At 45.8% G+C, this 22,016-nt stretch overlaps 1 protein-coding gene across 29 annotated transcripts in view; it reads right to left on the minus strand.

The window, feature by feature from the left end:
* Positions 1-5,494: 5,494 nt before the first annotated feature.
* The window catches only part of tcf7l2 (transcription factor 7 like 2), a 93,897-nt gene continuing 77,375 nt past the window's right edge, over positions 5,495-22,016 (minus strand). For 5 of the 29 annotated variants that reach the window (XM_061810824.1, XM_061810812.1, XM_061810819.1 and 2 more), the window contains 8 exons: positions 21,528-21,614; positions 16,884-17,024; positions 16,636-16,798; positions 16,423-16,531; positions 15,011-15,073; positions 14,205-14,255; positions 10,797-10,869; positions 5,495-8,382 (listed from right to left, as the gene is read on the minus strand). In XM_061810824.1, the coding sequence (XP_061666808.1) occupies positions 7,977-8,382; positions 10,797-10,869; positions 14,205-14,255; positions 15,011-15,073; positions 16,423-16,531; positions 16,636-16,798; positions 16,884-17,024; positions 21,528-21,614 (1,093 nt within the window). In that variant the 3' untranslated portion in view covers positions 5,495-7,976. Of the gene's footprint in view, positions 8,383-10,795; positions 10,870-11,358; positions 11,432-14,204; positions 14,256-15,010; positions 15,074-16,422; positions 16,532-16,635; positions 16,799-16,883; positions 17,025-21,527; positions 21,615-22,016 lie in introns of those variants that run through there. The other 24 variants (XM_061810823.1, XM_061810817.1, XM_061810822.1 and 21 more) reach the window with 17 other exon arrangements.

Consider the following 22,016-nt stretch of genomic DNA (forward strand, 5'->3'; position numbering starts at 1 on the left):
GCCGGGGACGCCCGATCCCCAACGTGACCGACGGATGAGGAAGAGGAAGAAAAAGGAAGGCGAAGGCAACGAAGCGGAAACGTCGCGACGGACGGCGGCGGCGTTACGGGCCGAGGCCCACCCGAGTACGCGCAATCGTTTGCACGACGACGGAAGGCGCAGAAGGAAAATGCGCCTCAACTTGGAGGTGAAGAAGAACCCGGAAACAAAAAATTGAAAAAAAAAAAAAAAATGAAACAAATCTCCCAAAATGAACTTAGTGAGCAAAGGTCGAGTTGACCCAAAAAGAAATGTTTTGACCCGACGACATTCATTCCGATGTTATCAATGCCCCCTCCCATTCCACGACCCGCAAGGCCAAACATAAAAATATAACATATAAACGTAACATATGTACATAGAAACGTCTTTCTAGTCGCTTCGTGACCCCACGACCCCGCCCCCCCCCCCTTCTCCCACCACCAGCAGGCAACATTTCAATATGGGGGGGGGGGGGGTTTCGAGCAAAATCATCATCTCAATAAATAAATATCACAAGACGCCACTGGAGGGCATTGCTTTAATGTGCGTGAGGTGGGAGGGGGCAGAGGACCTACTTTTTCTTGTTCTTGCTCTCGATTTTCAACCCCAATTTTTAGCGTCAAAGTCATGGGAAAAACTTTTTAGGTGCTGCTGTGTTGGTGAGCAAATTTTGTAAGTGGGACATGAACACACTCAGCAATTACGGCCAATCGCCCAAACGCAACTCGTCGCAGTCTCGGAATCGGGAAATTGTCGAAGTGCCGCCGTTTTGGTTAGCAAACAGGCAGTCGGTCGTCCCTCGGAACATCAACACGCCAGCGTGCAAAATTGTGGCGCAATCGTCGCATCGAGTCCGTTAAAAAAAAACGCTACTCGTCTTGCAGCACTTCAATCATTTGAGAAACTTGCAGTGCTGCTGTTTTGGTTAGCAAGTAGATGATAAAAGTTCCCAAAACGGAACGCACGCAACATTGCTCAGCGACCACTCTTGAGTCAAGCAGAAGGCTAATTAGCACTAACGATGTTGGATACATATCTTTGACGTATGTTTTAAATACAAAAAAAATAAATTGCAGTATATTGCAGTAAAATACCAAACGTTTGACGTCTTCAAGTGTTTTCCGGAAGTCCGCTGGATAAAGAAAATGGAATCTTCAGCTCGGCGCTCAGTTGATTGCAACTGCGAGAAGAAGAAGAAGAAGAAAAAAAAAAAAAAAAAAAGAAAAAAATGTCGTGAAGGTTTTTCGTTTCCTGCGCGTCGAGTTTTGCACGCGCAGGCAAACGCAAGTCGAGCAACAACGCGGGAGGTCGTCGTCGTTTGTGCGTTTTTCCTTTGACGGACCGCCAATCCGTCAAGTTGAGAGGCGGCCGCTCTGTCCTGAGGGCGAGAGAGCGCCGCGCACTTTTCGACGAGAGAAGGTAAGAGAAAACTTTTCCGCGGAAAGAGAAACACGCAAACATTTCAACTTCAGGCCCAAACGCGCGTTTTCCCTTTTTCTTTCCTCTGAAAATATTTGAAGGGATTTTGCCGGGAAGGAAGCGGTCGTCACCCTCGGCGAGCTCGCGTCCAAAGCTGCGATCCCGCAAGACGCCGCAAACAAAGTTGGGGGTGTGTGCAAAACACGTTCGGCCTGGGTCGGAGGAAGACGCAATTTCTTTGGGGCGTTTCGGGTCAAAGGTCACACCTGATTTTTTCAAACAATGGGGGGGGGGGGGGGGGGGTCCTCATTATTTGAAAAAATTGCATTTATCTCTATGGAAAAGGGCATAGCTTAAAAACTACTGTGTATAAAATGTTAATATTGGTTCAACAAAATTAAAATTAATTTTTTGGTCTAATATTTTGGTCTTTTATTTACAATGGATAAACTACATTCTTCGTGCCATAAATTTTAATTCCATGTAAAAAAAAAAAAAAGATTTTTTCAAAAGTATTACTACTATTTTATTTACAAAATACATGAAAAAAAAAAAGAATAATAGCAGATTATTAATGCAATAAATGTCCACTCTCAGACACCATGGTAATGCCCAACCCCCCCCACACCGTCAAACAATTTTTTTTTTTATACATACACATAAGCACACAAATAAAAAAATATCTATTCAAAGTTCAGATGACTGGAAAACATGCCACCAGCTTCTCGCGGGGCTTTTTAACACCACAACGACGAGGCGCTCTAAAGCGCCAACACAAACCTGAAGCCCCGGTTTCCGTAAGGTGGCTGTTACATTTTTTTTTTTTTTTTTGAGGATAAATTAATAGATTTCCTCCCTTCTCACTCTTCTGCCTTCTTCCTGTCATATGCCTGCACTTGTGGTTGACCACGAGGCGCTCTAAAGCGTCCACGCCAGGCCGAACTCCCGGTCTACACACCCGCCCTCGCCTCCTTCTCGCTCTCTCTGAAAAGCGATCGACAACAAGGCACTCAAATAAAAACAAAAAAAATGGGAAAACTGAAATGATATGAAACAGTTTCATGTTCCTAGTACAGCACTGCACAGTTTTAAGACTTTGTATGTTTTAAGTAATTAGAAGCAAGGCAGCGCAATGTATTTCGACAGAAATGTCAGAATCCCCCGTTAAGCACTCGTCCGCTCCATTGACAGGAGTCCATCGTTATTATCGTTACGACTGATACGTGGCGTCACCTTGACAAGCTGGAAAAACAACAGGACTTGTTTCTTCTCCTCGAGGGGATCCCGCTTCCCATCAGAGAAGAGAAAAAGCGGCAAGCCAGCAATTAAGCGGCAGGACTGCTTAACGAGGCAAACGCGCAGCCGTGCCATATCTATCAATTATTTGTCGCTTGGCGGGATCAAGGTGGACCTTGACGGAGAGATGCGGCAATAGCCCGGGGGGGCTCGCTCCGGTCTGAGGCCGCCGAGCCCATCGTTAGGGAGGAGGGCGCTCGTGCTGGCAAGGTGACCCGCAGTCGAGTCAGTCTGCAAGCGCTGATACGGCAACGTGAAAAATCTAATCGCGTTCTTTTCACCCAAAATTGATCGCGTCTACGAACACGAAGACCCACCCCCCCTTCAAATCCTTACAGCTCACGTAAGAGTCACACAGATTCCTCTGTCCATACGTTGCACAACTGCAAAAATTCATTGGAGAAAAAAAAAAACAAAAAAAAAACCAACAACTTATTATCAAATAATTGGCAGCTATTCTTTAGCCACTATTAGTGAAAAAATGACCCTCAATTCATAGACTTTCTTCATTATTGCGTCAACTACAAACAAATATCAGCTGCCACTCAAATTGTTTTGATGATGATGTTTGCTGTTATTTTTTTTTCAATTTATTCACGAGTGGAATGAAACTTTTTTTTTTTTCCCCCCAAAAGGTCGAAACACAGCTCAATTATGATCCAGTTACCGGTTTGATCGGTAACCCGCCAGAATATCGGCAAAAATATTGATCATTATTTTCCAAATTAAAAAGATCCTTGCAAAACTTAATTTAAAAAAAAAATGGAAGATGACGGAAATTTTAGAGTACTTACTTTTTTTTAAGGCTAAAATCAGATTTGGACAACTTGAAGTGAAAGACGCTAAAGAACGATTATCGAAATCATTGATTCATTTGTGTCAGTTTCTCAGTTGCGACACCTCGAGCGTGTTCCGACGATGGAAAACGGCCTCACTCCAAAACCCCCCCAGCCCAGCCCACCCCCGGGTGGCCATTTTGCGGCGGACATTTATTGTCGCTAAACTGCGGCCAATTGTCAAAGCTTTCAGCTTGCTGAAAAGAGTGGCCAGTATATAAATGGAAAAGTAAAAACTCCCGCATTTGTGATCGTGGCCACCTCAGGGACACGTCTAACGCCGCGCTCGATTCGCACGCACGCACGCACGCACGCTCGCCGCCGCTGTCCAGCCGGGACTTCAAAAGCGCCGCTTTCTTTACTCAGGTACGACAAGCCTTTGGTTGCCGCTGTGAAATTGAACCGCTTCGGTGTTTACACGTCGCCAAGACGGTGTGAAGGGCAAGGCCAACGCCGACATTGGAGCGACTGGGCGCATTCACGGGGGAACAAAGACAACCCTCCCCCCGGCCCCCCTGTACACGTTTCTTTGCACCGTCGGAGGACACGAGTACAATACGCGTTGAGGATCCATACGGCAACGCAAGCACAACAACAACAACAACAAGCGCGCCGACAAATTCACACTTACAGGAACAACGACAAAGGAATGGAAACGTTTCCGAGGGAAGCGTCGCGATGGCGCAAAATGCGATCACCGTTTTGTTGCTTGCTTGAAGGCCGTGGCAGGCGTCGCGTGTAAACAAAACTGCAAAGCAAGGAAAGACATACAGCAGATTAGCATCCGATCCGAATTCCCGTGGGCCGGTTACCAGTTTCAAGATCATCAAGTCCAAAAATGCTAAAAATTGCAATCGCATTTTAATTGAGTGACGTGATGTTGTCGGGGCTAATGCTACAACTTTGCCCCATGTCAAAATTATCGTCTTTTCGGGGAATTTTTTTTAGGTACTGTGGCTTGGAAGGTGAAGGGCATCCTGAAGCGTGGCTACTTTCGAAGGCAATACTTCAAAATTGATATCGACGAGCGAGCTGCCCGTCACTCGAGATAAATTCAAGACAACTTTAATGTATTACCGCAACGCTAAATTCAAGATGTTATGTTACTACAACGCCGTCTTGAAAAGATTTGCAACCAGCTTCAAGCGATAGCGTGTCTATGATTGGTCAACAAAATAATATGGAGTCGCTACTGAGGCAACTAGCTAGCTTGCTAACGGTGGTACTCATTTACAGAGAAAAGTACTTTTACCCTTTTATTGCTATTATGAGATTTTGAAAAATTTAATGGGTTACTAACCCAATATTTTCCTTGGAAAATATTCGACACAATGAACAGGGTTTTATTGCTAAAGTGTAATAACGTGAAAATGCAACATTTGTGATGATCCGAGATCCAATTGATGCCAAAGGTCCATCAGCCAAGTATGGAGAAAAAAACATGCCAATATTTCATGTTCTCATATATCAGGATGGAAAAATGAAAGCAGATTTAAAAAAAAAAAAAAAAAAAAAAAACATTTCTACTACCTTTTAGAATACCCTCAATATCGGTTCAGTTCAAAGTTGGGATTACAAGAAGATAACTACTGACGTTCCACTTTCCTAAAAAGAAGACAAAGTATTAAAATTACAGTTCCCTAAAGTGATAATCTATTGATGCTCTCATTACAAAAAAAAAAAGAGAAAATATATGGAACTTACCAAAAATGAAGACAAAATATTGATGGTACTCTTTTCGGGAAGACGGCAGAATTTCGTTCATTTGAAAATGTTTCATTGATGGACGCGTTAATTGCTAGCAGTCCCCCCCCCCAAAAAAAAAAAAATCCCGTGTGGGTGTGAAAATGTTTCTTTTAATACGATTCGCTAATCAGTTCACACAACGTTCAAGTTGAGCTGAAACAAATGACGCAGGTGTGCACATACTAAGTTTCTTTTATTAATACAGAACTGCATGCTACAGAGACTGTACAGCATTAACATTGATTCATTACAAAAAACGTGGTTTCGGGGAACCATTGAAAGTAACGGGAAGGAAACAAACGGACAAACAAAGAAAAGAAAAAGAAAAGATAAGAGCATAAAAGAGAACAGGAACATCACAGCCGTTAAGGAAACATTCAAACTATTTATCATTAGCATCTTAATAAACCAGAGAAGAAATAGACGTCATGTCAACTACAATGGCACCGAGTGGATGATTTCTCTTTGTAGCTTGGTTTTTTTTTTTTTTTTCTTCATATTTTACAACCTCTTGCAACATCAACATGCCTATTTTTTCCTACCTACCTATATGTAGTAGTGTACTTCAAAGTGGCAGTTTGTGTATGTTTTTTATTTTTTTTTTTTTTGCATTTCATAGTTTTTTTTATGAACCTCCTAATATACAGAATTTGGCCCGTGTGGGTTTTATACAGTATGATGCCCGCCATTTTTTTTATTTTTATTATTAGGTTTAAATTTGTAATATTTGACAATTTGCTACCAAACACATTTGTTATAGCAACATTTATACTACATACATAGCAATCTATGTAACATCACAGCAAAAGGATGGCGTTGAACTCAACTGGAAAAAAAAAAAGAAAAGAAAAGAGGAGGAGGATCCTTACAGCGTGGTCTGGAGGGGGGGGGGGGATTATGGTGAAAATTTGGCACGGAAAAATCTGTACACGGCGGATCAACAGTCTGAGGGGTGAAAATGGCGGAGGGAAGGGCTTTCGACGCACTGTTTTGTTTTTTTTTTCTTTTTTTCGTACAATGGCTTATCGACGCGTTTCTCGAAATATGTGCATACGTTGGCTTGGTGAGATCTACACGGTACACGAGCGCTTTTTAGAAAACAAGATGGGGCGGGGGGAATATGCCTTTTAAAACCTTGTAAAAATGGATCGGTCGTGTGTGCGCGTGGGTGTGCATGTGCGTGTGTGTGTGTTTACACACACACGCACGCGCATACACTTACACACCTTAAGAAAAAAATATTTGTACAACTTTTTTTTTTTTTTTTTAAGAAAAAAGGAACTCAAAGGTCAAAAAAGACACGTACAAGATACAACGAGCAAAATCTCTAAAGCAATAAATACTACTGGTCCTAGCGAGGTGACATTTTCAATCTAACGACCCCTTGAACCCCCGCCCACCCCCAACCTTCCCCGAAAGGTAAACAAAGAAAAAGCAGTGGAAGAATGCATAATTAACAACAGCCCCGACCCGACCCGACCAGCCCGTCCCGACCGTCCGAACCCCCAATTTTCTTTTATTCTGTACATTTCAACAAGAACAAGTAACATCACAATTCAAAGTTGTTCCTCGGCGCGCAGTCGCCGCGAGCCTCTCGCTATCGTGCGCCGTGTGAAGGGGTTGCGGGCGGGGGCGGGATTGGTTCGCAAGCTCGTATTTAATACAAATAAAGAAGGAGAACCAACGCGAGCCTTCAGCTTGTTGCGTCCGCTTGAAGGAGAAAACAAACGAAAATAACGAAAAAAAAAAAAAAAAAAAAGGGGGGGGGGGGGGAGAAGAGTCTGCAGATTAAGAGTAATCCGGGTCACAGAAACTGCAATCTTCTTGGTCACCCTTTGAATAAAACACCGCTTCACTGAAAATTTAGAACCAAGAAGAGTCCAGTTGCGTCAATTCAACATTTGCGGCGACCCGATTCCTTCAATTCTAAATTTGATGAAGACTTCTTTTGGAGGAAATTGCAATTTTGCGCGGTTAAAACATTTGGACGTTCTTCAGACAGATTTAGAACTCAAGAAGCCTTTTGGATCAAAGTTCAATTTCAGTTGGGTCCAGAGTCCTTTTGTGGATGACCAGGACCCGGATGATTTTGTCTCTTCGGTTTCAAATTTCACCGAAGAAGAATTTGGGATACAAGATGAACATCTAAACGGAGGCCGAGAGGCCCGCGGTAAAGCTTCTTCAGTCCTAAACCCTGAACCCAGAAAAGTTCGGAAAAGAAGAATATTCTTGGCTGTTGAAGACGTTTTTATCTTGACTCGAGAAGCCCAAATGATTCTGAGTGAAAACACGTCTTCGACAAGCAAGAAGAGTGACGATGTTTTGATTCATCTTTCGCAGATTACCAGGACCTGGAAGACCCGGCCGGCTTCTTGACTTCTAAATTGGACCGTACGAGCCTTTTGGACACAATTTGAAAACATCTCCAGCGACCATAAAAAAAAAAAAAACCTCCAATCAACTTTTGCAGAAAACAAGAAGGATTTATGAAAAACAAAAACATTTTATCGAGCTAGACCACAGCTCCTGGTTTCAATTGTTTGTTTGGGACAATTCGACGGCTCCTTGGCGGGTCAAATATTGACCAATGAGCTTCAAAGCAGAAAAACAGCACGTGGCGACTACAAAAAAAAACAAAAAAAACGAAAGGTCCGACGACTACTCTATAGACTTGGTCACAAGCGACAGAGGCTGCAGTGAATGGGAATGACACAGCAGCGGCGAGGGCCGCGCCGCGGGGGACACCGCCGAGGGGCCCGACAGCCGCGAGGGCGGGACGTCGCCGGGTTCCGGGGCCGGCCTTTTTCCGCCCGCCGCCGCCGTCACGTGTTCCGGCGGCCTGGACAAGAGGTGCGGGTGAGGGAGGAGCGGCTGGTGGGCGGGTTTCATAGTCAGTGAGAGAGGTTGCATTTGTTCAGTCTGAGGTTTGGACTCTTTTGGCGAGGGGGACGGGACCACGGAGGAGGGCGAGGACGGGGGGGAGTCTGGGAAGCTTCCGTCCGAGGAGGGAGGACTGGCGCAGCTGCCTTCACCTTGGATGTAGCGAATGCACTTTTTTTTCCTCCTGGATTGGGAAGGGCGAGGCGAGACAAGACAATCTTTCAGGATTCTGCTTTGAGCCCGGTTCACGTGAACGCACCGCGATGCATCGGTTTTGCCATGCATGATCGAGAAATGACTCCCCAGAGTAGGAAACAGGACACCAAGCAGGCGGGAAATGAGCATGGCGGTGATGAGGGGTGGACACAAAGATGGGAGTAATGGCCGCTCTCTGGATTTACACTGCCTTTGTTTCGCAACCGAACTGGAACAGAGGCGGGATGACGGAATCCCGCAAGGCTGGGACAGGAGTGCCGAGTTTAACACCTGACACGCGCTTCTCCCACACGAGTTGTGGTAAAAACAACGATCGGATTGCGCGGACGCGATTCGGAGCGACATCCCGCCTTCGCGTCGCCTTGGTTACGACTCCAAACGTGGCCTTATATCGGTCGGCGCTTTTATGCCTCGCACAGGCGGAATGAAACCTGCGTCTTATGGAAGTGTGGAACGTTGCGGGGAAGCGCCGCGGACGAAGTGAACCCGCCTCGTAGCGCGTCGCCCAAAATGGTTTGAAATTTCACACCAGCAGTCCTAATTATCTGACTGCAGGACGACATTAAGAGGACGCAGCCTCGGCTGATGTCCGACTTTGATGGCTTCTGGGGAAAACGCAGAGGCGGATAAAAACCCGGGTCTCCCGTTACGGATGGCGTTGGCGTTAACGCAAAAACCGATTCTGAACACCCGACATTCAGCAGTTGTTGCCATCATCTAGTGAAGGTGCGCGAGATGCCACAATTGCTGGGTTGAATGCAAAAGGCGAACGTCGGCAAATTCTGCGGTGCGTTCGCTGTGAAGGAGGCTATTCTTCCAGACAGACGCTACAATCGGGGATCACCCGCCCCTCGCCACACTACCTCCTGAGGGGGTCCCAGTTTCTACACTCGGTACAGAATTTGGATTTGGAAATAAATAAATAAATAAAAAGATGCGCACTGGCTAGCACCTGCCCCACAGACACGAGATTCTACATGAGGGGTCACGACCTCGTGTTTGCATTCTCGCCGGGTTCGGGACCGCTCTCGAGTCGTAAGGTGAGCACCCCGGGCTGGATGTGGTTAAGGGGGGGTTGAAATCTGCCCCCGCTTAGGTTTTTACCTTGACCCTGGTGGTGAACCCGCCTGAAGGCTACGATGGAATCTCAGACTAACACAAAAAAAAAAAAAAAAAAGGGGGGGGGGGGAGATTTTTGTGTCCAATTTTTTTTTTTTTTTTTTTTTTATTTAGGGGAGGGCGGGGGTGGTAGTGAGGATGGGGAATCAAAACCAGAGAGAGCACATTACTGGGGATGAGGCAACACCAACAAAGCACATACATGCTCGGTGGGTGATGGTTTGGGGGGGGGGGGCACACGCAATTCCAGGAGGCGGGACATTGGCAAAAGTATCGAGCGGGCGCGACGGGGTATCGTTTTGCCGCTAAGTACGCGCCCGGCTGCCACTAACTGTCCGTCAAAGAGCAACAAATGAGCTCATATCCATTTTTTAACACACGCATCGATTCATCGTATGCGCCCCTATTGATTTTCTTTTCTTTTTGTTCGCCGCGGCCGCCTCCGGGGAAATTACGCCGGATTTTCGGCAACGGGAGCCCCGGAGAGGACTCTTAACCTCTCGGCTCCTGTAATGAAGATGGAATTATCGCGCCTGATCTTGTGATCTGTAAAGAATCCCCCGTTTTTGTACGTCGGAAGGGGAGCGTCATCACAGCACAAATGGAATATGCCATGGAGAAAAGGGGGGAGGTAGGGGGGGGGGGTACTTAGCAGAAACAAATACCTACCATGAAAGCATTCCCAATTCAAAGACTGCTTGTGTCAGAACAGAAAGACAACAGGTAGGGACTAAGTCAGGGTTATTGAAGAGGAGGAAGAGAGGGAAGGAAGAGGAGGAGGAGCACAGAAAAGAGTGTCACTGAGCGGGCCCCTCAAGAGGAAGCAGGGCTAAATTAAAATGAAAATAAACTGGCGAGCATCACATTGTTATTCAATAAAAGGGAGGCGCCAATTACAACAAACATGACAGTTAAGATCGGGGAAGTGGAGAAAATGGATTTCCAACATACCAAAAAAAAAAAAATGTAATCATGAAAACATTAGAGAAATCCATTTTCTACCAACAGGCTCCTAACTGAGTCCAATCCAGAGAGATTTTTTGGGGTTTTTTTTTTTGTTTTTGACTGCAGCAAATTCCAGAGGGGGAAAAAAAAAAAAGCAGTTTGCCATCTGTTCAGCACACCGATGGAAACGTGTTTTGAAGAAAGAGAAACTCATCAAGGAAATAGGGAGAGGGGAGAAAAAATAAAAATTAAAAAAAAAAAAAAAAAAAAAAAAAGCTCAAGGCGGACGCCTTCCTCCCATTCAGGCAAGTTATGTACCTGCACGGTTTGCACCATAAACTCAGCTGGTCAAGCCCGAACAAGGCACGACACTTCTTTGGGGTATTTGCATCTGTTATAGCCAAAGAGGTAAGGACACAAACAAAAACACACACACAGGAGACGTAGGAAAAAGAAAACACAACAAAAAAAAAAAAATGGACACGTCATTGCACAGACACATAAAAACAACACATGGAGCCTGGGTTGAGGTTTAGGCTGGTAAACACTGGGACCTCCTCCATTATGGACCTCCCCTAGCCCCCTACCTGCCAGTCAATAAAGACCTTCCCCAAATTTGATCACATTCATACAACCACACCACTCACGCACCCCTCGAGATGTAAGACAGACCGGCAGGGCGTGGCTGGAGGAAGCTGACACAGCTCGGCGGGACAAACAGGAAGGGGTGGGAAAAAATAAAAAAAAAATAATAATAAAAAAAAAAAAGGAGCAAGCGAAGGAAGGAGGAAGTCCCAGCGTGGCGTCACCCCACCCGACCGACCCTGCCCAGCCTGCACCCGACCGCCCCGGACTCGGTGCAAGCACACCCCATACACACCTGCACGGGCCACACCAGTTATTCTGTTGATCGAGCCCAAAGCGCGCTCGACACTTCTTAGGAGCGCTCAGGTCTGATGCCGCGACGGCCAAGAAAAGGGGGTGGGGGGAGCCAGCAGAGAAGAGCAAGAAAAGGAGGAGAAAACAAACAAAAAAAAAAGTAGCACCAAAACAAAAAAAAAAAAAAAACAAAAGTAGGAGAGAAATAAAGAGAAACTGTTACAGTGAGTCGAGTGAGATTCACAGCTATTCTCAGTAGTGCCTCATGGCTGGATTTACACTGCTTGGTTTCAACTCTTTAAAAAAAAAAAAAAAAAAAAGAAAAAAAAACCAGAAACGAGCAATTTCCAAATGCGATGTTTGCGGCGGACAGCATAACCGAAATACAACCATCGTCCATCTAAACGGCACAAAAAGTAAAGAAAAACATCCATGGCCTAAGAAAGCTTTGCCCAATAAATAGCCTGCTGAATAGTTACGAAATAATCCACATTAATCAAGTACTGGCAGATTGAAATCAGGCCTGATATCAGAAAAAAAATGATGATCGATGATGTGTACACACACACACACACACACACACACACACCACACACCACTGCCTACCCAAAATAACGTAGACGGTGAACCAAAAGTAAGGGGACCTGGGACTAAGCCAAATGTCGATGTTTAGACTTTGTTGCTGTTTACATTTACCGCAATTTCTCATGTTTGATACACAAGTACGGTACGCATCTCTTAAATTTGTATAAATAAATGATATACATGTAATCGACTTTTGCTGGAAGATACGAGCAATAAAAATTCATTTTTTTCGATGAGAAGTCAGCCATCCGGTTTCAGGGTTTGGTCGCACGATGTTACCCAAAAGCGGATTATAAAGTCCGACGTGATCGGAACGTACCGATTGACGACTTGTACACAAGTGCCCAACACGCAAACCGTCCTGGTGAAACAAAATTATAGAAGTAGAATCCATTCAAAATTGCTTAAATCGATTAACAATCCCAATAGTTTAGCATTAGAGTTGATTATCATTTGGCCTGATGTGTTTGAACTAAACCCATTCATGATGCATACGTACAAGTATCCAAATAACATAAATAAATATGGTACGGTACAGTCAAAATGACGTCATGCACAAACGTGGATTCAAAAATCACACACCTGCGACCGACGGGCAAAGAAAAGACGGCGCAGGGCGAATGGAAAACTACATTCAAAGCAAAAACCATCGTACCTAAAAGTTGAAAAGCCCGAGATCGGGAACGGGCCCAATTGAGGCGAAATACGATGATGAACATCAGATACGAATTAACGTGTATCTGATGTCGTCGAAATACAAATGGATTGAATCGAAACTACCGCGATAATCAAACGTGGTCCAAATATGAGCAGCGCAAAGATCATGAAACGAATAAGGTTTCATTTTCATCTTTGTCGAGCTTTTTTCAGCCGTTCCCTAAACGGAAACAACGGGTGACTGCAGTGTAAATCCAGCCTCAGACAGGATTGCTTTCAAGCATTTATTAGTAGTAGTCCGACCACATTCCATGCACAAGATCAAAAATCAGCATATTAACAGAATCACATTCCAGTAGCTGAGAGTTTACGTTGAGAAAATGCAGGGTGGGTTCAAAAACTTGGCCAGACAGCTGTTGTTAGCCCACGCCAGGGGGGAGCATTAAGATGACTTCCCGGATAGTTTCACTCAAGTCGCTTGGGGGGCATGAGCCGGTTACCGGTTTCGAGGTATGTCGCCGTTTTGCAGCCGAACGACTTCTCCCTTGTCGGAAAACTCTGTTCTTTTCAGGGTTTTGTTTTTTAATTAGCGCGGCGTGGTAACTACTTTCAAAGCGATATTTACGAGCGCACTCTTCAGCAAATTCGAGCTCATGCTAATCATTTTTGTCACGCCGTCTTGAAACGAACTTTTGCAACCCGCTAAGAGTTTGCGTATGTGCAAACGGTGAAAATAAACGGTCAAGATTCTCTACCAGAGGCAGATAACGAGCATGGCGAACATCAGTTTTGTTTTACTCTGATGATACGTCGTAAAGTGGAGACGAGCAGACAAGTAGCTTCTCATTTTCCAAGATATATATATATATACTTACTGTATTACATTTCAATTTATTTTTGTGCGCGTGGCCTCTTGGAAAAGCAATTTCGGCGCTCGGTATATTTTGCAGGAACAAAGTACCGACGGAGACGATGCAACGGAAAAAACTTATTTCCCAAGACGTTTCAAAATAAAGAGGAGCCCTGCATATTTGCACTCCGCAATCTACAAATTCAACTCTTCAAATTAGATTGTGTGAAAGCACTCCCACTTGCATTTTTTTTTCCTGATGATTTTGAAATTTTTGCAATTATAAAAGCGAGCCTTTTCGTAAACGGCGGTCGGGCTCGGTCGCCACCCGCCGTACGACATTTTAGAGGCATAATCGTAGCTATTTTTGCTCAGCGCTTTCAAAGCGAATCTGATTCCGGCCCATGCCGAGTCGCTCGCATTAGTGCGGAAAAGGGGCCTAAAATCATTTCAAGTGGGCATGCGAGCCTACGGGTGAGGCGGAAGGGGCAGCGTCTTATCCATTAAGGAGGTTTACCCCGGCATCAAAAACCTTCAAACAATACGGAAGCATACTTCATTCATGAATGACTTCAGTAAATAACATTTTCCTTCAATAGATCAAAATAAGGAAGCAGGAAAAAAAAAAAAAAAAAAAAGGAAATGAGAGAATATTTTGAAAAAATTTTCAACACATCCAGAAATAAATAAGGATCAATTAAAAAAGGAAGGAAAACAAGTTAGTATATTTAAGAGTCAAAAAATGACATTAGCACCTGTAATCGGAGGGAGTGAAAGGCAAGGGTTTGGAAAATATTCTCTGTGTTCTGCAACAAAAACAAGAACAGATAGAGAGGCCTTCAAGAGGAGATCACCGTCACCCAAAAAACAAAAATCAAAAACAGCGGCAATGAGCACAACGGGAGCAAAACATGACCGGGAGAAATATAAATGCGTGGGAATTATCAAAGGTGGAGCAATCACAGAATGAGAAAACCTCCTTAATTTTTGTTTCCATTGTGATGAAAAAGCAAAGCAAGCGAGGGGACAGCCTGGTTAGTGTCCACACACACACACACACACACACACACACACACACACACACATGCACGCGCGCACAGTTTTTCGCAGGCTGCAGGCATTATAAAAACAGTTCATTTGTCCTCACAGTGTTCTCAAATACACATACCACAACGCAAACAGGCAAAAAAAAAAAAAAAAAAAAAAAGAGGGGGGTGGGTGGTTGGGATTGGGATGGGGGGGGTGTCCTAGGAGGGGAGTGGGGGGGGGGGTTCATGCATATTCAGCTGTTATTAGCAAGGGACGACTACAGAAAAGAGGGAAGGGAGGGAGGGAGGGAGGGAGGTGGGGGGGGTGTTACTGTACAGCCAACGCTACCATTTAAATATTGCATCGCATGACTCTGATGGAGGAAAAAAAAAAAAAAAAAAAAAAAAAAACCAAGCACAAACACACACGCACGCACAACAAAATTAACTTGACTTTTATCTGGCGGGGTGTCACATGTGGCTGACACATGACGGGGCCGCTCTAATATGGGAGATAATTGCCGCTCGCTTACCGTTGCTCTCCGCTTGCTGCTTTTCCCTTTTTCTCTTCTTCCTTTTCCCCTGTTGGTTAGCCGCCAAAAAAATAGAAAGAGGGGGGAAAAAAAGGGAGACAGAGACAGACAGGAACCTTAGTTATTATATTGCAGGACGCCCCAAAACATGAAACCGGGAGACTACAACTCGTCTTTGTCTTTATTTATTTATTCATCACTCCTTTCTCCGTCTTTTCTTTTTTTTTTTTGCCCTGCGGTTGGCACGAGCCCGATGAGAATTGTGTTTTCTTGTAGCGCCGTACACTTCTCGCTTATTTTCCTCGATTTGTCTTGATGGGCTCGCGAAAATGGGACTCTAACAAACAATCATACATGAGGATGGATTTACGCATTTAAAAAAAAAAAAAATAAGAATCAACACAGCGCAGCGTCAACACCAAAGTAAAGGATCATACATAAATAACAAATGGATGAAATCGCAAAGAAAGGTCACAGGTGAAGATTAGCCGCCTTGTGACCCCCAAAATTGCTGTAATTGTTGATTTTGGACGGATTTTGAACGTACAAGAACAATCCTTGCTACTGAGCCTCATGCAGCTTCACCAAGTTTATCGAAAATTTTTGATCATTGACAGAGAAAGATTTTGACATAAAGCATTTGCTAAAAAAAAAAAAAAAAAAAGTTTTGGCAATTCATTTTTGGGGCACTTCTCGTAAGATATACACATGAAAGATTTTTTTCTTTTTTTTTTCATCGCATAACAGGAAAAAAATGTTCTTTCCGCATCCCCGAATTAAACCCGATTTAACGCTTGTCAGAATTTGCAACGGGGCTTCGTCGCCCGCAAGAAGCTTTTCCATCTGCAGACGAGCGAGGAGCTGCGAGCGTCTCCCCGTTGATCCGAATTTTTTGAGCGCTGCCCCTCGGTGGCCGAGGCGCGAGCGCACCAGAAGCGCAATGTCCGCTGAATTGAAATAAAATGGGGCAAAACTGTGAAATTCTTGACATGTACAATATTATACTTCTACTTATACTACTTACATTTCTAATTCTATTTTAAAAAATAGTTTGTTTTTTCTTTCGGGGAAATAGGCTGAAAGGGATGAATGGCATTTGCAATTCATTTCAATTTGAAGAGCAAAAGAAATGAAAGACCGCTAGAGGTCACGTGAACGCTGTCCAGTCAATCCATCTTTTCAGAAGTGAACTCCTAACATGCGGAGGCGGCAAAAATGTACAACTTTGTAGTTTTTCAGTCATCCAGGTCACGGTAGTCCGCAAAGGTTGAATGGAGGCAACTGGACTCTTCCTGTTTTGTTGACCTCAACAAAAGACTGAAGAGTCCACTCGCCTCGATTCGAGCAGACTTGGGTTTGAGGGCGGCGGAGGGAAGGAGAGCCCCGTTACGACTTGTAAACTTCAAAACTTACATAGTTGTCTCGGGCCGACCAGCCGGGGTACAACTGCATGTGGAGCTGTCGTTCTTTCCTGGCCAGCTCATAGTACTTGGCCTGTTCCTCCCTCGATAGCGCGTGCCACTGGAAGAGGACAAGTGGGGGAGGTCCGCAAGACCGCTTGAGCACACGTGACACGGGGGAACGCGGTCCGAGACCGAAGCGCCGCCGCCTGCCGGGTAACTCACCCTCCGGCCCAGAATCTGGTTGATGGCGGCGCTCTCCTTCAGCGTGCATTCGGCCACCACCTTGGCTCGCATTTCCTTCATGTACAACATGAAAGCGTTCAACGGCTTCTTTATGTGCACCTGCTTCTTCTTCTCCTCCTCCTTTTTAGCGTCTGACTGTTTCCTGCGATGACGACCAAAAAAAAAAACCCACTTTCAAATAAAGCCGGGGTGGGGGGGTGGGGAGTCATCACGGCGCGGCTACTTACGAACTGTTGAGGGAACTGATGTCGCTGTGGGAGGATTCCTGCTTGACGTTGGGCGTTACGATGGCCGGGTGCGGGATACCCGTGGTGTGCAAACCGTGGTGGGGGGGCACCATGTGTGGGGGAAATCTAGAGGACAGAAGACTGTGTAAATCGTCAGAATGGACGCGGGTGAGATGGGGCGATGGAGCACATTTAAAAAAAACAAACAAGACGACGGTTCCGACTCGTTTCCGTGAATTGGACCGGACTGAGGGGGGGGAAAAAAAAAAAAAAACACATCCGATGCAAACACAAAAATAAATACTGGATCATTTAAGTCATTCAACACTGCTTTACTCTGCTTGTAAATTACCAACAGTCGACTACCGATCTCGTCAAATGGATAAAACTAATTGTGGGCTTTTGATAACTTAAGCAAGATGGCGATTTTAAAAGAAAAAACAAAAAAGGCATTTTGAAGATGCAAGGATTCCGTCTGACGCCGACATCAAAGTCATCAACTAGCACACGCAACTGTTGTAATTGGTGTAAAATTGAACAATTAAAAGCTTCAGTCATAAAATGGTATTGCAAAGCAGATCCATCCATCAATTTTCTACCGCTTGCTTGTACTGTTCAGGGTGATACTGAAATGTAGCCAATGCTCGTGCCAAAGAAAACCGCGCTCCTGCTCCTGCTCCAATTGGTGCAGCAAAGCGGGGAAATCTATTGACCGGTTTTCTGCCGCGTAACCGATTCAGTGCGACGAAGAGCCTCTCAAAGTCTTTAACGCGTTTTGTCGAATCTGCCTAGCGACGGCTCAAACAGCGAGCTGCTGATAAACGGAAGACGTGCGCAAAAGCCAAACAATGTACAAGCCATTTGGCCGTGAATTGGTGACGATCGCGATGGCAAAGTCAGTAAATACGACCGTGCGCTTCCGTCATTTCAGGGTCAATAAATTGAAGCATCGATCATCAGCTCCGCTCGTTCCTTCTTTTTCGCCCCCTTCGGCCGTCGTCACTCAAAAACGGGCCGTTCCCGCGAGCACATCTAGCCCGGCCGCATTGTTGACAGTGCGGGCCCACCATGTGACCAAACAACCAGGAGAAAAGGATGACGGAGGAGGAGAAAAAAGGAATACTTTCCCCTTTTTTTTGGGGAAGGGAAAGCTCATTATCTCGCCGTGTCTGGCTGCATGGCTCCGAGCCAGAATATAATGATGAGGATAAACTCGCCAGGAACAACTAGTTTCTGTTGGAGGCCATCTCAGGGGAGAGCTGGGGCAGCCCCCCCCCCCAAACACACACAGCCTTCAAACTCTTTTCCCTTCTCCTGCCTTCATCCCTGACACGTTGGTGTTTGTGCCATGTCATGTGCTGATGGGGCGCTCGGCTCGGCTACGCGTCGCCCATCATTAGGGGCTGCCGCCGCCGCCGCCGCCGTTCGCTCCCTCCCCTCTCTGCGCACTTGTTAAAATTTCCTCTGTTCCAAATCTATTTTTCTTCTTTCTTTTTCCTGTCCCCTCACCACCTCCGCGCTTGCCTGCGACCCCCCCCCCCACACCCCACACCCCTTCCCAGCGGGCCCAGGTTATGGTTTAAACATGACGACCGTCTCTTTGAAGAGCAAGGGGCATCGTCGTCACCGCCGTCAGAAAAGCGGCGTCTCGGACCAATTTAATCAACAAGGAATGAGGAACGGCGAGGAGGGCCCCCGCCCTCGACCCCGGGCCCCCCTACGTCTCAATCGCAAACGTATGTCGGGCCGGGGCCGAGATCGCCGGAGCGGCGAGTCAGCGCCGCTTAATTGCCGACACGAAGCGCAACCCCTCCGCGCCTGTTTAATGTGTAATGAGGCGGCCGAGAGGGAGGCGGGGGCGTATCAAAGGCCGGTCCACCTGCCGCGGGCACGCAATTCAGGTGCCGAGAACGCCGTCATTATCCAAAATCTTCTTAAACCATCCCAACGCAGCATTTTCAACGGGGCCCAGCAGAGGTGCAAGGTGCCAGCAAGTACCAGATCCATTTCCTGTACGCTAATTCGGGGTCAGACGGAAAGAGTGCGATGAATCTGAAGCAGTCGGACAATTCTTTTCCATCCTCCCGTTTTAAGCACACCGAGCGCTGCGGCGGAACTGGACGGCGCCGGGTGGGATGGGGGGGCAATCGCAAAAACACTACTGTGGACTGAGCATCGTCATGGCTCACTGGAAAAACCGTAACCCCCGGGGAGTTCTGATCTGGAAACAACACGAATACGATTTTATCGTACCACAACCAACGGGGTGCAATTTTTCAGGGAGAAGCGGATCATCCCAGCCCGACGAGCTATATTCCAAAAAGGGAAAACGAGTTTGGTGACAGAGGCTCTCCATACTTTGCTTTTTCATCCAGTCTACCTAATAGCATAACTACATAAATCATTTTTTAACATTCTTTGAACAAACAAGCGTTTAGGTGTTCCAATGTCACCTTTGCGGATTAGCAAGATCTCGATCACCGAGAAACTACGCAGACATAAAAGCCCCAATCAAGCGCATTCGTATTACGGTGATGGTAAGTTAAAAAAAAAAATATATATCAATTATGCTTTTAGGACAACGCTAAATTGTACTGGGTTTCTGGAGCTGGATCTCACTTGGCACCTGAACACTTTTTGTTGAGAAAGATCAGACGATTTTGCACCGACCTCCACCAGCGATTCCGATTTCCAATATCAGCAAAATTAGCGGTCGATGGTCTAATCCCAAAAACGTCAGTCCTGTTAGGCCCTCTCAAATTATTGGTGATGGTGATGGGTATGGGGGCGCGGGGGTGGGGTGTTGCACTACAGGAGGGAGGGGGAGAGGATGTGTTAAACCCTTCTCCGGAGACCTCTCAAGCAACCCCCCCGCCTCTCTTCTGTTGGGTTATTAAATTAGGGGTTTCATCAGAGGACATTAGCTCCCCACACACACCCCGTAGCCGGCAGATTCAATTAGCCAAACTGGAAAGAGGATGATGACAATGTCGAGAGCAAATTATCAGTCACTTAAAGGGCCAGGCGGGACGCGGACGCCGCTGCCAGATGTCTGGATCTCTGCTCCAGAGGGGACGATCTGGGGCGGCCTTTTCCATAAAGATCTGCTTCAACGAGGTAGACGCATTATAGAGGACAGTTTAACGACTTGGGAACAGCTGTTCCAGATTGAAAAGTCAGCTTTCGCCCCGCCGGCCCCCCAAAACCCTCTTTCGATCCATCAACGTCAGAGAGGTCTAAATACAACACCCACAGGGGCTGCTTTCCCAACCGGGTTGCCATTAAATCCAGCGCCGAGCGGTTCCTCGGCACGAAAAGCGGCCCCCGAAGTCTCGGTCTGACTGGAGCCGGAGAGGAGGACTGCTGCAAAATGGCTGACAATGCTGCAATGTGCACGCCAGGCCACTAGTTGGCGACTTCGCAGACAACAACAAAACCTCATCTTTGATGATGGTTTATCATACGTGTGACTAAGAAAATAAGAGTAATTTAGAAATACAAAGGATTCAATACATGAAAATGCAACACCAATGACTGCTATTCGAAAGATTTTGAAGCATTACAACTTGAACTATACCAAACTAAGTCATCAAGTGGACAACGCAGCAACGGCATCTGAAGCAGATATTGACGCATCGATACTATATCAGGCGACATTAAAAGCCATACGGAGGGATATTTTTATCCACAGAACATTTTTTGAGATATAAATTTTAAAGGGCAGCACTGTGGATCAGCTGGAAAGCCTTTGGCCTCACAGTTCTGAGGACTTGGGTTCAATCCCGGCCCTTTCCTGCCTGATAACAGCTGGGAAAGGCTCGAACCCCCGTGAGGATAAGCGGCTCAGAAAATGGATGGATGGATACAAATTTTAAGTTCACAAGCATCTTTTTCATCACACTTTTTATTGAGCGTGAACTTCTTGGACGTTCGTGCATTGATTCCGTAACGTGAATTATAATCCTTGACGTTGCCATTATTTTACCTGAAAATTATTTGGGGGAAATTCGCTTTCAGTTAAAAACAGCCTTGCGCTGCTTTTGCACCAACGTACATTTAAATCCATCAAGCTTGTCATTAAATGTCTGACAGCGATAGTTTTTATGTTGGATGGCGGAGAGAGATTGTGATATGTGGGAATATTGATTTTTTTTTTTTTGGTTTAGTGTTGTTTTTATAGCATAGCGAAATGAAAAACCTCATCATGAAGACATAGTTTAATTCATTTTGACACAATGTCAAGTTTCTCAAGGGAAACCGTGATCATAAAATCACAAAAAGGGCAAACACACACACGTATACACAATGGCTACGAGTACACACGCTCATAAGCAGAACTTCAGAATGAAAGTACACCTTGTAACTTTTCTCCCAAAGCGCTGCTGTGTTTGTTTATTTCTGGCAATTACGCAGCCCGGATGATTTAGCACCAGGCTGACGTGCGGCAGGGGCTAAATGTTCTTCGGGGGCCTCATTAAGGAGGACAGGGTGGGGTAAATATAATTAATATTTGAGCGCCCTTGCTGGAGATTTGGCCTTTTGAATATGGGGAGGGGCGAGGCATCCTTAAGGGAGAACTTGCAACACAAGCTAAGAGGGCTTAGTGCGCGTGTGTGCGTTTTTAGCGCCGAGGGCTCGACTCACCTTGACATGGATGCGTTGACAGTGAGTGCAGTTGGGTAGGGGTGTCTAAAACCCCCTGTTGTGATTGGATAAACAGGTTGACCTTGCCTGGGAAGGAAAAGAAGAAAGGTAAAGAAACAAGGTTGACAGACGAGGAGAAAGTAGCGAGAGAGACCCCCCCCCCCGCCCCCCCCACTCAAGTCGCCCTCTTTTATTCTCATTTGATCGGGGACAAAAATCTGGGGGATTGCGGAGCGGCGGATCAAAGGCGGGGTGGGAATAAACTCCCGACAATTTGGAACGCCGCAAATCTTGATAGTGGCGGCTAATTAAATTTCATAACCCTTCGCTCGTTGCGCCGCCCCCCACCCCCCTCCTCCCCCCGGTACTGAAACTAGGTGTTTTGTTGTGATAATTAAAGACGAAGTGCGGCTCCCTTTAATGGAGCCATCACGCTAATTGAGGTCTACACATCCAAAAGACAAACAATAATGAATGTAAATTTATACC

This window comes from Syngnathoides biaculeatus, chromosome 22 (assembly GCF_019802595.1).
Source record: "Syngnathoides biaculeatus isolate LvHL_M chromosome 22, ASM1980259v1, whole genome shotgun sequence".
NCBI classification, from domain to species: Eukaryota; Metazoa; Chordata; class Actinopteri; order Syngnathiformes; family Syngnathidae; genus Syngnathoides; species Syngnathoides biaculeatus.